At 31.5% G+C, this 15,028-nt stretch overlaps 2 protein-coding genes across 3 annotated transcripts; both read left to right on the top strand.

The window, feature by feature from the left end:
- Positions 1 to 4,926: 4,926 nt before the first annotated feature.
- LOC109812268 (bifunctional protein FolD 2) lies at positions 4,927 to 7,588 on the top strand. The gene is made up of 5 exons (XM_020376193.3): positions 4,927 to 5,132; positions 5,225 to 5,408; positions 5,571 to 5,728; positions 6,405 to 6,617; positions 7,023 to 7,588. Exons 1-5 carry the CDS (start codon positions 5,040 to 5,042, stop codon positions 7,257 to 7,259), a joined length of 885 nt encoding a protein of 294 aa, XP_020231782.1. The 5' UTR covers positions 4,927 to 5,039; the 3' UTR covers positions 7,260 to 7,588.
- Positions 7,589 to 8,977: 1,389 nt separating this feature from the next.
- LPA1 (tetratricopeptide repeat (TPR)-containing protein) lies at positions 8,978 to 13,538 on the top strand. 2 transcript variants are annotated; one of them, XM_020376192.3, is made up of 9 exons: positions 8,987 to 9,351; positions 9,463 to 9,566; positions 10,046 to 10,181; positions 10,514 to 10,745; positions 10,957 to 11,114; positions 11,954 to 12,142; positions 12,251 to 12,351; positions 12,553 to 12,649; positions 13,166 to 13,538. In XM_020376192.3, exons 1-9 carry the CDS (start codon positions 9,109 to 9,111, stop codon positions 13,238 to 13,240), a joined length of 1,335 nt encoding a protein of 444 aa, XP_020231781.1. In that variant the 5' UTR covers positions 8,987 to 9,108; the 3' UTR covers positions 13,241 to 13,538. The 2 variants fall into 2 exon arrangements, 1 of the variants encoding a protein (XP_020231781.1); XR_002240915.3 differs by lacking the exon at positions 13,166 to 13,538 and having other exon boundaries at positions 8,978 to 9,351; positions 12,255 to 12,351.
- Positions 13,539 to 15,028: the final 1,490 nt, after the last annotated feature.

The raw sequence follows: 15,028 nt of genomic DNA, 5'->3' as shown, positions 1-15,028 counted from the left end.
ATTTTAAAAAATTATTGAAATTTAATTTAGAAATAGATATAAAAATATATTAAACTGGGATGAATATTTAAGTATATCAAATATACAAATAAATATTAAAAAAAAAAGAGAGAGAGAGAGACTAAGTTGAGATGGCCGAATTTTTTTATTTATATTTTTACTATAAAAAATAGTACGTGAAATGTATATTTAAAAATAGTGAAAAGTATTTTAAAAAATATATTTAATTAAGAAAGTTAAGAAAATGAGTCTCACTTATCAAGTTATGTATTTTAATTTATAATATAAGAATAAATAATTTATATAAATGGAAAGAAATAAGAAATAAAGGTATATATACATCGTACATATCTATGCTATTACCAATTTTTGGTGTATATTGTACACATTTTATTATTGCTTTTTTTTTTTTTTTTTTAACTTTTAAAATACGAATTTTTTTCTGAAATAATATTTTTTTTAAAAAAAATTACAAGAATGATCACTGTGCAGGATTATTTACCAAGATAGAACCATTTACTGTTCAAGCTCAGAATTCGGTTCCCCGGGAACCGAATTCTGAGCATCAAAATGTAATTTTTTTTGTTTTTTCAACTCAGGGAACCGAATTCTGAGTTGGTTTTAAATTTTTTTTTTTCGTGTATGGGGGCAAATGTGGGCTGATCTGGGAAGCGGAACGGCCCGTTCCAAAAGCAGAACGGGCCGTTCTGCTTAAAAAAACAGAGTGCAAATTCTGAATGTGAAACGGCCCGTTCTGCTTAAAGAATTTGCACTCTATTTCTTTAAGCAGAACGGCCCGTTCTGCTTTTAGAACGGGCCGTTCCGCTTCCCAGATCAGCCTACATTTGCCCCATACACGAAAAAAAAAAAAATTTAAAACCAACTCAGAATTCGGTTCCCCGGGAACCGAATTCTGAGTTGAAAAAACAAAAAAAATTACATTTTGATGCTCAGAATTCGGTTCCCGGGGAATCGAATTCTGAGCTTGAACAGTAAATGGTTCTATCTTGGTAAATAATCCTGCACAGTGATCATTCTTGTAATTTTTTTTTAAAAAAATATTATTCCAGTAAAAAATTCTTTAAAATACTCTCTTCAATATTTTTTATTTTTTTTATTTCATAACTTTATTTGTCAAATATCTCACACCTTTTAATTAAACTACTCATCCATATTTAACATCAATTATTTTATTATTATCATTTTTTTTTACATAAAATACACGAAAGTATGAAATACTTTTTGATGCTAGTTATTAATAAAAACAATACTAGGCAATCACTTTTCATGTTTATTTTTATGCGAATACATTTATTTCTATGTAATCAAATTTAAGTTGAACTCATCAATAACTTCACTTTGGTAAATTGCCTTATTTTATGAAGAAGTTGTGATGTAAATTAATACATATTTTATTTTAATTTAAAAAAATAAATAAAATACACAGAAACACGTAAAGTGTATAATAAAGTTGATATTAATTAATTGATGGTATGAAATGTGACAGCACTAGCTCATGTATGGATCTGTCATCCAACAGAAGGAATCTTGTTATCTTGCCCCCACATGAACAGAATAGAATGCTAGCTAGCTACCACTCCATACTTTGTTTCATTTCATTTGTCTATATATATCTCCATTACTCCACCCTCTAATATCTTCTACTTTATAATATACCACCACAACACACATATATAGAAGAATTATGAAACCTCACGTTTCTGGTGAAGGCTCTTTGGCCAAGGAGTCTCGCAGATCCGTCGGAGAGAAGCTCCACCAGGTTTGTAAGGCAGCCATGGTGGCCATCACCACCGATGCCACCAACCACCGTACCCTTCTCACCTGCAACCACGTCCACAAGCCAGAAGACCCAATTCGAACCTTAATGTTCTTAGGCTCTTGGAGTCACACATAGATCATATCATAGATATCATTCACAAAATTCAATAATATAACTATGCTATACTCATTCATAGTGTCACATGTGTACATGCAGGCCTTAAAATTGTTATAAGCTTCATGGCAGCAAATTAATTAAGTAACCTATGGACAAAAAATACTATGCATCTGTGTCTGTATATATCAGATCAGATCAGATCAGATATGTAAAATGTTTTCTTATAATTATTAGATTCCATTTCATCTTCAGTTTCTGCAGTCTGAAACACTATACCACCTGCTTCATTCCTTTTGCCATTAGATTTAGGACCCCATCTCAAAAACAAATGAAATGATTTTTGGAAATTAATTTAGATTAGTTCGGAGATTCCGTCTTATTATTTTTTTTTATTATTTCAATTTTATTTTACTTTTATAAATACTTTTTCCAAAATAAAAATGAAAACATATATATACAATCTAGACTATTCTCTCTTCTATTTAAATTTTAATTTGATTTTCTTTGTGAAGCAACTTTTAAAATAAAAAATTAGTATATATAACTTGATGATTTAATCCTCACTCGAGTATAATTAAAATGGTCAAGTTGGCTCATTTAAAAAATATTATTAAACTTAATATGATGTTACTCAAACTTAATTAAATATATAGTTCGGAATTTTTTTTCTTTCAAAATATATATCTTACCCAAGTAACCCAACCCCACACGTGCAGCCGCCTAAGCACCCCTCCATTGGGAACAAATTATTATAGCTAGTGGCACACTGCCTTTGTATATTTTATTTAAATAAAAAATATAATATAAAAATGTAAGAGAAAAATATTCGGTTTAATACATGTATTATATTGGTGAGTGGTGACAATAAATGTTAATAGTGATTTTATTTAAAGGAGTGTTAAAGTTAGAAAGAAAACAGTTTACAAATAATAAATAAAGATATTAATAAATAAAGGAGAGTTGCAGTTATAAATAGGTAAATATATCTTAAGAAGAGTAGAAATGAAAAACATAATATTTTGTATTTATTGTTATCATTTTAAAAAAAAATTCCTTAATTGATTTAAAAGTAAAATGGGAATTTTGGTGGTGACTTGCCTAAATTGGAGAAAGAATCTTGATCAAAAAACAAAGGACATACCCATAGTTTTAACAAATTTTGGCTGATATATATTCTTTTACCCTTACCATACCTTTCTCATAAGAATTTAAAAAAAAAAAAAAAAAAATTTTGGTAATAAAAATATAAAAATATATATAAAGTTCATTATTATATAAATTAAAAGAATTTATCCATAACCAAAATAAAGGTAATAGCTTTCTTTTTACACATTTTTTTTCTTCTAATTTTACCCTCCTAACTATTCCATAGATTATTCCATAGATTACTTTAAAAACTATTTACTCTCTAACAATTTTTTAATACAAATAGTAATGACTTATATCTTTAACTAAATTTTCTCGAATTAGGATTTTAGCTTTAAATATAAAATAAATTATATTAAAAAATAATTAATATTTGTTTTATGTGCGTTCATAATTTTCAATAATATCAATACTATGATTAAAAAAAAATTATTCACATTCTCGAATTAACCATCCCCTTATATATAATTTTCATAATTTTTCATTTTTTATAAATAAAGAAACACCAAGTACTTTTTTCTCATAGTAAAATAATTTGAGAACTCGTATAAACTAACTATAAGGGAGTACGTATAATTTATTTTATATTTTAAAAATATAATTAAATATAAATTTTCTAATATGTACACACGATTAAAATAATGTATTAAAAAACTAAAGGTAGGCTTCATTGGAACAACATATAAAATATGACAATCAAACATTTTTCTTAACCAAAAACTGTATAAGGTTAAGATTTTGATTCGAGTATAAAACAAATTATGATAAAAAAGTATATGCTTATCTTATGTCTGTTCACAAAATCACAGTTCTCAATGATGGTGAATATTTTTTTATTATGTCATAGATTTAAAAAACAAGTAAATCAAATTGGTCCCAAATTTAAATTATGTTGTAAATATGTAATTATGTTATAAGAAATTTTTTTATCAATAATAATAATCTTATCTAACTTAAATAAAATTATCTCCAATAAAGAATATATACTATATAAAAAAAATATAAAATTACACCTGAATTGTTTAATTTGGTTAAAATTAGTTGTACTAAATAATGTTAAAATTAAAGATACTTAATTTGGATAAAAATCCTTCTTTTAAAGGTGGCTTGTTCATAAAAATACATAAATAAAATATATATTAATTTTATTAATTATTAAGCATGATTAAAGAATTAAAAAATATATTTCTAAATACATTTATTGTAATTTATATATAAAAAAAAAGATTATTAATTTTTACCCATTCATGTATGATGTGATTTGAAGAGTAAAATTGTAATTTTTATATAATAAAAACATTAATAACATACTTTTTAGCACATTATATTAAACATTCTTTATTATTAATTAAAATTTATTAAAAACCACATTTATGGGTGTCCTTTTGTAATATTACCAGAAGAAAAATATACTAACAGTACATTCTTTCAAATGATAAATTATTAAGTAGTGCATAGTTACTTAGCGTGTTTTAGATTATTTGTGAGTTAAACTCACCATAACAAATAGTTGTTTATTTTATTTTATGAATTTTTCATAGTTTTATAATTACCATGATTTTCTATTATCAAACTAAACACACTGAGTGTCCATAATTTTAACTAAGTTATTTATAACATGTATTTAAATTTTTGAATTTTTAAAAATATTAATAACACTTGATTGTCTGTCATACAGAATTAATTAATTTGTGTTTTATAATTAAAAAAATTAACTGATAAAGATTAATTATCAATAAAATCATTAAATATTTTACATTAATAACGTACTTTACCATACCACCTATTTTGGATGCAATTTTATTTATTTATTTTTATTGTTTTGAAATTGACTACAGTGTAACAAGTGGTTGCATAGAGGAAGTTTATAACATTGGAGCAAACGACATGTCGTTGAGGTGCGTCTGGTGATATTGAGACCATTTCCGAAGTGATAAGAGATTGGTAGCAACAGACAACAGTTACAGAAGGTCTCAGCTCTTGCTCACTCTCACAAATGGCGACCGTCATCGACGGCAAAGTCGTTGCACAAACTATCCGATCTGAAATCGCCCAAGAGGTGCGTCTCCTCTCTAACAAATACGGCAAGGTGAGTCCTTTTTCCAAATTGGAACATTACAACAATTTCCATTTCCCAATTCATAATAAGCATCCGCGAGTGAGTGTGTGAAAATGTTGCAGGTTCCTGGATTAGCAGTGGTCATAGTAGGGAACCGAAAGGATTCACAAAGCTATGTCGGAATGAAGAGAAAAGCCTGCGCTGAATTGGGAATCAAATCCTTCGATATCGACCTTCCCGAGCAAGTTTCCCAAGATGAAGTAATCAAGCAAGTTCATGACTTGAATGCTAACCCCGATGTTCATGGTTGGTCCTTTTTTATTATTTCCTTTCATTCGATTTCATCCTAGTTAGTTATGAATTAGACTCACGTTTTTGTGCCTCAATTACTTTACAGGTGCTTTTTATTTCATGTATGTGCTATTTTAATGTTGATTATACTTTTTGTTTGGACCTTTCTTATTGCAGGTATATTGGTTCAGCTTCCGTTGCCTAAGCACATAAATGAAGAGAAGGTTCTCACTGAAATTAGCATTGAGAAGGATGTAGATGGCTTTCACCCTTTGAACATTGGCAAGCTTGCAATGAAAGGCAGAGACCCCCTGTTCCTTCCCTGCACCCCCAAGGCAAATGCTCTTCGATTCGAAAGATTTTGGAATAATCTCTATTACTATGTCAACAATTGAATGAATTTTGCATGCCAATTTTCTTTCTTTATAATATAGGATTTTTTTTCCCTTGCTATTTATCAAGAAAGACGGTTTTGGAGTTTGGCTACTTAGATTAGAAGGGGGGAAAACACAACTCAAACTGTTATTTTGTATTATTATTTTTTTTTAAGAAACTAACCTGTCAATAGTGTCTTATTTTTTCATCAAGGTGTTCCTTTTATTGACTGGAATTTGGTGTGAAATTTACTGGCGTTGGGAAATTTTATTTTTCAAAATTTCTGTCTGAAGCATAATTTTACATGCGAGTTAGCTTTAGCTGAGACATTGGTGTTTGATAGAACCTTTTTATCTTATGTTGTTCTTGAGAGGTGAGAAACTCCGGCCAGGAATGATGTATGTAAGAAAATATTTGAACCCTATTAATCATTTAGAATAAATGTGTTGGATATATTCTTCATTATTACTAAAAGTAAAAAACTTTTTATACTAGTTACTTAACTCTCTGTGATCCTCACTAAACCTATGGGAAGGTTGTTCTAATTATGCTTTTTCTTGGTTTGATTTAAATAGCTCTTGCTGATCAAGTTTGTCAATTACATGCTTATCATTTAAGTTTGCTATCTGTGTGCAGGCATGTATTGAACTATTACAGCGAAGTGGTGTAAGTATAAAGGGAAAGAAGGCAGTTGTGGTTGGTAGAAGCAACATAGTTGGATTACCAGCTTCATTGCTGCTTTTGAAAGCTGATGCTACAGTTACTATTGTCCATTCACACACAAGTCAATCAGAGAGTATCGTACGTGAAGCAGATATTGTTATTGCAGCAGCAGGACAGCCAATGATGGTAATTAGCAAAATATATATTTTTTTATCTGCCTCTCTATTCTATGTCCTTGTGCATTACTTGTGGAGTTTCGAATTCTATCCCTTGGGACTTGGATGTTTCTTATTCTAAAGTGTCATGGATAACATTAAGTATATGTCAAATGCATTAAGCAGCTTACTGTAAGTTTCTCCCATGCAACCCCCCGTCCCTGGTACTTGTGCAAATATGTTAGATGTGCAATAGCTCTCAAATGCAACTGATAACTGGTGCTATTCAATGTCATTTTTTAAACTTAAGTTGATCTTCCTATCACGACACTGGTATAATCAGTGGCTGCACAAAATGAACCATAAAGTTTTTAAAAATTTAGTGGTTCAGGGCCTTGTATTTTATCCCTTCAAGTCAAATTCTTTACCTTTTCAGATCAAGGGCAGTTGGATCAAACCTGGAGCTGCTGTCATTGATGTTGGCACTAATGCTGTTGATGACCCAACAAGGAAGTCTGGTTACAGGCTTGTTGGAGATGTAGATTTTCAGGAAGCATCTAAAGTTGCTGGTTGGATTACTCCTGTTCCAGGTGGAGTAGGTCCAATGACAGTCACAATGTTGCTGAAGAATACTTTGGATGGAGCCAAGCGCCACATTGAGCAAAATAACTGATCTTCCTTTAATTTGAATAAAGAAAGGTACTTACTTCTAGGTGAAATTTTTTGGAGAATTGGTTTTATCTTCAATTTGGCTTCTGCTAAGGTCGATGAATGTATTTTATGAAATCGCAAGGATCGGTTATCAAAATAGATAAGTATGTAAAATTGGTTCGACCAATTAATAGTCTTGTTGCTTAGATCCCCCTTAAGCATCTTGAGTAAAAGTCCAAAATTGTCTTCCCCGCTTTCCCCTCCCCAAAAGAAAAGGATAGTCGATGTTGTATGATTGGTGAGGTTGAATATCAATCAAATAAAAAGTACCAAGAAAATTACTTGTTGCAACTTTCAGGTTGTTAGTAATATGTACACTGTGTCGAAATAGAAATGTCGAAAAAACATGTAATGCCTCTTGTCATTGGCGGATCCTCATACAAAAATTTAAGCTTCGTGAGGGAAAAATCACTGCAATTACGTATCACGATTATAATTCTATTCAAACAAGAAACTTCATGATTATGTTATTGATCTTGTTCTCCCAAAAGGAATTCTTGCAGATTTTATTTTATTTTTATTTATTCATGTAAGCTCATGCAGATTATTAATCAAGGGCAATGGCTTGTTACTTGCTAGGAAAGTAGAATTGGCATGTCATTAGTATGAAGTACGTGTTAATTTTTTTATGATTAATTTTTGTCAAAAAATTTGATTCACTATTTTTAAGGAGATAATTATGTATTTTTTTTCATCCAGAGATTGATGGTTGAAAGAATTTAAGCTCTTGCCATCTCTAGCTAATCTCCTATCATTCCGTAATTTTTACACCACCTCAAATTTACAAAGCCCTCCCTTTTCCATCTTTTACTGGTATAGATACAATACACCATAATGATCTTATTCTTTGACATGTTATTCAAATTCAAGTTTGCATTCCCATGAACTGAGCTCCGTAGCCAAAAAAATGCTGTTCCGGTGCTTTCACAATCTGTCGCTTCTTTTGAAAATTTTGCCACACGCATGGGGAGATACAATTATATCACACTATGAAATAAGCGTATGACTGCACAAAATGTGGGGCACTCTTGAAGCCTCCGGATTTACAAAATCCAATGTCTCAGATGATCATTGGCCGATGAAGATTGGTCTGTCTTTAAGAAAGTGACGTGTTATCTAAATCTGGGAACCAGTAACACGCGTAGATTTTATGAAATATACCTTAATTATCCACAAGTAGAACTAGTGTTAAAATGTCATCAAGCAATAGCAATTGTACCATAACGCTATCTTCTTGTCATAACAGTGCCTCGGTTAATTTGTTTTAGATGCCATATGAACAAGTGTATGTACTGTTTTCGTTATCTAAAAAGTAAGTATATCTTAAGACCATAAGGTATTCTTTTAACCTTGGGATCAGAGCAACTTAATAAAGGCTCCGTTACTTTAGTTTATAAGAATTAACTTTAAAGCAAGTGATTTATTTTTAACATATTCTTGTATGAATAAAAATCGATTTATGTTTAGCTATTATTACAAAAACAATTTAAAAAAAAAAAAATCTTTCTCTAGCAACTTTTTTTTAAGTAATAACTCAAAGATGACATTTTTCTTTTGCTGTTTTTGCTGCTTCTAATTTTTTGAAAAGATTATCTAAACATCTCTAAAATTTCAATAAATACTTTTCTAAAAAAAAGGGGAGCTTAAAATAAGATAGTGTGTACCATGGAAAGAAGCGACGTCGTTGAAATGAAAGTCAGGGAGCTCTGTACCTTAAGATCCTCACCGTCCGTTTCCGCAATTGGCAAAAGCCGAAGGTTCAGATTGTGGCTTGTTTGGATAACACGTTAATAGCAGTAACACTTAAAGAAATGGAGATACGAAACTTGGCCATGGCTGTGGTGGCAGTGCAGCAATTCCTGTGCTTCACAGACTTAAATTGGAGGAACATAACAAGGCCATGCATTCCCCCTCACTGTGCAATTCTTCTACGCTCACAGAAAAGGGTTAAATATTCTGTGATTTCATGCTCTTCATCACAGACCCCAGAAGCTGATACTCAAACTGCTGAATCTTGCGTAAATTTGGGTCTTGAGCTCTTCTCCAAAGGACGGGTATTATTATCTTCAACTCTCCTCATTCTTCTATTTCCCTATATGGTAGAACCAACCATGTAGTTTAAGTGGGGCATTAAAAGTTCCTTTTTTTCTTAATGGATTTTGCAGGTTAAAGATGCTTTGACCCAGTTTGATACCGCACTTTCCTTGAACCCTAATCCTGTGGAGGCCCAAGCTGCGTTCTACAACAAAGCTTGCTGCCATGCATACAGGTATAATATCTTTTCACAATGGATGAGTATGAATTAAATAATTTTCTGTCGGTAATTATTATTGTCATTGGTAATAAATAATTTCCTGAAACTGTCCCCAGATAAGTCTGCAAATTTTGGCCTATAGTTTATTAGTAAAGATTATGTCCGCGGGTATGGTGTTTAGTCAATAGAACATACTACTTGAGTCATGGGACTTGTATATTGTGAAATTATAAGGCAGTATCTACTTGCCATCACTATATGTCCTTGATGAGTTTTAATTCTTAATCCTGGGTAGTTCCTAGGCTTTTAGCAACCAAATGACTAAGCGTGTAGGTGTCTTAAATTTGTTAAATTTCTTTGGTTTCTTGCATTTTCTAGATATAACAAGACATATGAAAAAAAAAATGATTTATACAGGGTACTGGTTAGCTAATACCTCTATTTTTATCTTTACATTCTAATATGGATGTTATTCGATCATTATTTTCACGAAGGGGAGAAGGAAAGAAAGCAGCTGATTGTCTCCGCACTGCTTTGAGGGAATACAATCTAAAATTTGGTACAATCCTCAATGATCCCGACTTGGCCTCCTTCAGAGCTCTACCTGAATTCAAAGAACTACAAGAAGAGGTTTTCTAATCAGTTCTCAAGCATTTTGTAATGCTAAGTTGGCTGATCTTTGTGTGCTTTATTATAGCTGTCAATGACTGACTTTACTAAAAGTTTATGTTAAATGAAGGTTCAAAATGACTTAATATGTATCTTGAACATTAGTGTCTCTGAAGATTATTATATTCTCTAAATCAATGATCAAATAAGTCTTTGACTCTGATGTTTCCTCCCCCTGCCCCCATAGCTATTGTTGAGACAGCCTGCAATATCATTGAGAGGAATAACACTTGAATGTTAAATATATGATGTTTTTAACATTGATTCTTATTACTGTTCTGATATGTAACCAGGCTAGGCTGGGTGGGGAAGATATTGGCTACAGTTTTCGGCGAGATCTAAAACTTATTAGCGAAGTTCAAGCACCATTCCGTGGGGTTAGGAGATTCTTTTATGTGGCACTGACAGCAGCTGCAGGAATATCATTGTTTTTTACTGTGCCGAGGCTCATTCGTGCTATTAATGGTGGTGATGGTGCTCCTGATCTCTTAGCAACTGCTGGGAATGCTGCCATTAATATTGGAGGTGAATAATGATCTATTTAACTTCCTGAAGAAACAATTCAGGATCAATTTATAGTTATTAATTTAGTGTGCTACACTCTCTGTGTATTTGTCTCTTTGTGTGCTTGTGTGTATTTGTTTTCTTTCAAGATAATTTGAGGGTGTAATACCTGAGAAAATACCTTTTACATTGCTTCATTAAATGACTAAGCACCGGAATCAGCAATGTGCAGGTATTGTCGTTCTTGTGGCATTATTCTTTTGGGACAATAAAAAAGAGGAGGAACAACTTGCACAAATATCTCGAGATGAGACACTATCAAGGTTGCCTTTGCGCCTTTCAACTAATCGTGTAGTTGAACTTGTGCAGCTACGGGATACAGTTCGACCAGTCAGTATCTTTGTTCCTTTTACCTCTGCTCGTTCCCTGTCTCTCTCTACCACATTATATTGGACTTTTTTTTTGCTTTACTATTTATATATTGTTTACTTTATGGGGGAAGGGGTTCTTACAATACCTAGAATATTTTCCCTACATTAGGTTTTCGACTAACAAATTTTTTAAATGTTTATATATTATATATACATACATAGATACAAATAGTTACTGTATTAATATCTCCTCTCCCTAATTCTGTCCTGTACTAATTATTACTCTCTTGGATCCTTTATATATGAAACAAATAGCTACTCTTTTTTTGTCCTAATTATTTGAAACATAGACTCACTTAAAGAAGTATTAATTGCTAATTTCCTTTTTATACTTTCTTTTTGACACCAATTTCCTTTTATACTTTTCATTTGTTGTGAAATCATTAATGAGACTCCTACTCATTTCTCATGCAAATGGATGCAATTATTGGTCTATTAACAATACAAGTCAAATTCATTGGTGAGAAAAATTATCCCTTGAATTAGGTGTAATGTCATTAAATTTTACCATTTTAAACCATTTAAGTGGAAGGATATTTTTGGAATAAAAATTAAATTTATGACATTATTAATTAAAATTAACTATTTTAACCAGTTTTGTTGGTTTTCATGAATCATTTATTTCTTATATAAAGGACTGAAGAGAGTATTATTTAGTGACAAACTAATATGAGTATCAAGTGATGACTATTTGTTCTTTCTTGTAGCAACCTCTACTGTTTTCTCTTATTTATTCCCTTTTGTTCTTTTCCTTTTCAACACGAATGTTTAATGCTTTAACCGAATCTTTGTTTTTAGGTTATAATAGCAGGAAAAAAGGAAACAGTGTCTTCAGCTATTCAAAGAGCAGAGAGGTTTCGCACTGAGCTCCTTAGACGTGGTGTTCTGTTAGTTCCTGTTATCTGGGGAGAAGGCCGGGAAACAAAAATTGAGAAAAAAGGTTTTGGTCTACAGCCAAAGGCTGCTGAAGCTCTTCCATCTATTGGGGTAAGACTCGATATAGCAATGTACCTTCATGAATCCCACCAATCCCACCCTTCGTTAGAAGCCTTTGTTTCTTTGATGAGATGATACTGACCCATAAAACATTGCTAGGAAGATTTTGAGAAGCGAGCACAGTCCATAACTGCGAAATCAAAGTTGAAATCTGAAATTAGGTTCAAAGCTGAGGTTGTATCGCCAGCAGAATGGGAACGGTAATATGCTCTGATTTCTTGTATATTGTCTTGGCTACTATTATAATCTATTTCTTCATTAAATGAGGGGGAAATTAACATCAGCATATATAGTCAAAGGTGGATTGATGTCAACTAAGAAGTTCATTGCAGAGAAATGTGGAGAGAGAGAGAGAAGAGTTGCTAATAGTTGTATTCTAATTCGTTCTAACTTATAACTAGGTGGATAAGAGATCAGCAGAAGTCTGAAGGAGTATCACCTGGTGAAGATGTGTACATATTACTGCGCTTGGATGGACGGGTTCGAAGATCAGGGAAAGTAAGTTCCATTTCAGAGCAAACTTGTTTTGTTTTTCTTACCATTGTTATGGAATTATCATTTATTAGCTTGCTGGTTCTCATAAAAAACTATGAGCTTCACAAGACTTGATTTACAAGCCGGATCTGCTCTTAATACTGTCTTTAAGGCAAGCATAACGTGAAAGGATTACTACTTTATACGGATTCATCATTTTGGATGCCTTTATGTGATGACTTGTTTACAAAGCTTGAAGATCATGCAGATACTGTTGTATACTTCGAATTCATTTTACATCTGTGTTATCAGTAATTGTGATATTTTTCACTTGACTAGCTGAAATTGTATAAAGGGGTTATTAATATATATTACTTCTCAACTATGAACTTTTAACAAACCAGTTTGATTCAACGGAAATTTTGTGTGACGAGTTCTTAAAACTATTAAAGAAATTCACTATCCGATTCTTTTACCTCCCGTGATTGCAATACTGTATCTCATACTCAGTAATGTACTAATAAGTGCTAATGCTTACAGGGTATGCCTGACTGGCAGCAAATTGTGAAGGAGCTACCCCCAATGGAAGCATTTTTAAGCAAGCTGGAAAGATGAGAAGTATTGTGAAGAATTCGGAGGGTGCAAATTTTTTTTTTTTCCCCTGTCCAAGTGTCATTATAGTCCTGGTATCACCTTTGTTGGTAATGTCCCACATCAATATTTTTCGTGACCATTGAGCTAAACACTGTACATCCATTCCTCCACGATCACTACAGACAATTGCAAAGTAAATGTTACAAAGGAATATTAATATTGATAAAATATTTTGGTGACAAATCTATTTTGTACTTGAGCGAAGTTGTGTATTTAGACTAAGATTGACACGTGAATGCATCTGAATTTATTAATCCTACTTAAATTTGATTTTAATTCCGCGAATTGAGCTTGGTACTAATCATGCAGTTTGAAAGTAACACTGTCAGCTGCCAAGGCTTAAGTTGTTAATTATGCATATATTGGACTAATAATATTACTTTCAAATACATAATTAAAAACTATCAACTGTGGCCTGTGGGGATAATTCAGCTGTAAAATTTAGCAAAGAGAATATATTTCAATATTTCATGTAATTTCATTTTATTTTTTGTGTATAACGGTCCAAAACCCCATCATCGATTGTAGCGGGTTTGTATAATATGATATGGCGACAAGAGTTAACATCTGTTGCAATCGTAATGGATTCTGCCTGAGGCGAATCTTTAGAAGTCAAATACATTCAACTTTTGAAAAAATAAAATATTATTCTAAAAAATGTTCTTTCTTTTGTAAAATAAATTACTTCATCTTAATCCACCTGGCAGGAGAGAAATTACGGGGAAAAAACGAGTTATTTATTTATAGAACACCTGAGTTATAAATTACGAATATTTTCAATGTTACAAAACACAACAAACACGTGAATCACTCTTTTTTTTTTTCCGTCTTAATTTTTTAATATTTAAAATTACATTGGATCCTATGTAATCCAAGTCTAAGTCATAAACTTACTTAAAGGTAGGGTTAAACTTCTTTCAAGATTTACATTCTTTGCTCATAAAACTCAAATTCAATATCTTATTTAAGAATAACCAAGCTTTTGTTGTTCGATTTGACACTTGTTGACATGCATATTTTTCGTATTAATTTATTTTAAAAAAATATATTTTTTAACTTTTCCAGAAAATTTTTAAAACAAATAAAAAAATATTTCTCAAAAAGATTTATTTTACATACAGGCTCTAAGGGCCATTCACAATATGAAGGATGCACTCTCAATATATATGGGTTAGTGTGTTTGGAAATTATCATACATAGTAAAGAGCATACTATTACCTATCACTAAACTGACCCATGGTTTCACCCGTTTGATTTAAAATCAATTGATTACGCCTTTAACATTTTATGGATATGGTATTGATGTTGTTCTTTTAGGATAAGCACGATTGCTTGCTTTAAGAAGAAGCAGATCCTGAATGTGAATCTGCCAACGGAATTTGGCAGGTAAAATGACTTATAGTGGTCTTTCGTGGCCAACATGATTTCAAACCCAACATCAATTTTTAAGGGCTCTAAACGCAACAAAACATTGATTTTATCCGTCTGCGTAATCCATACATCTTAGGCCCAATACTGCACTTTTCAGACTTAACTAGTTAGTGCTTTGAATCTAAACCTAGTATCATTCATTCCCCTTCATTCTTAATATCATTTTCTTGGTAGGTTTTGAATCATCTTGTTTATCGTGTACCTAACTTTCTTCTCAGCAATTGAAACACATTTGAACTTGAAAATTACTAGAAGGTTAGTATTATTATTTTCATTATCACTATTATTCTAACATTAAGAGAGCCAAACAATTGGATA

Source organism: Cajanus cajan, chromosome 6 (genome assembly GCF_000230855.2).
Source record: "Cajanus cajan strain Asha chromosome 6, NIPB_CcT2T_4, whole genome shotgun sequence".
Lineage (NCBI taxonomy): Eukaryota > Viridiplantae > Streptophyta > Magnoliopsida > Fabales > Fabaceae > Cajanus > Cajanus cajan.
The sequence above is the reverse complement of the archived record's forward strand: the minus strand, read 5'-3'. Positions and strand labels throughout refer to the sequence as shown.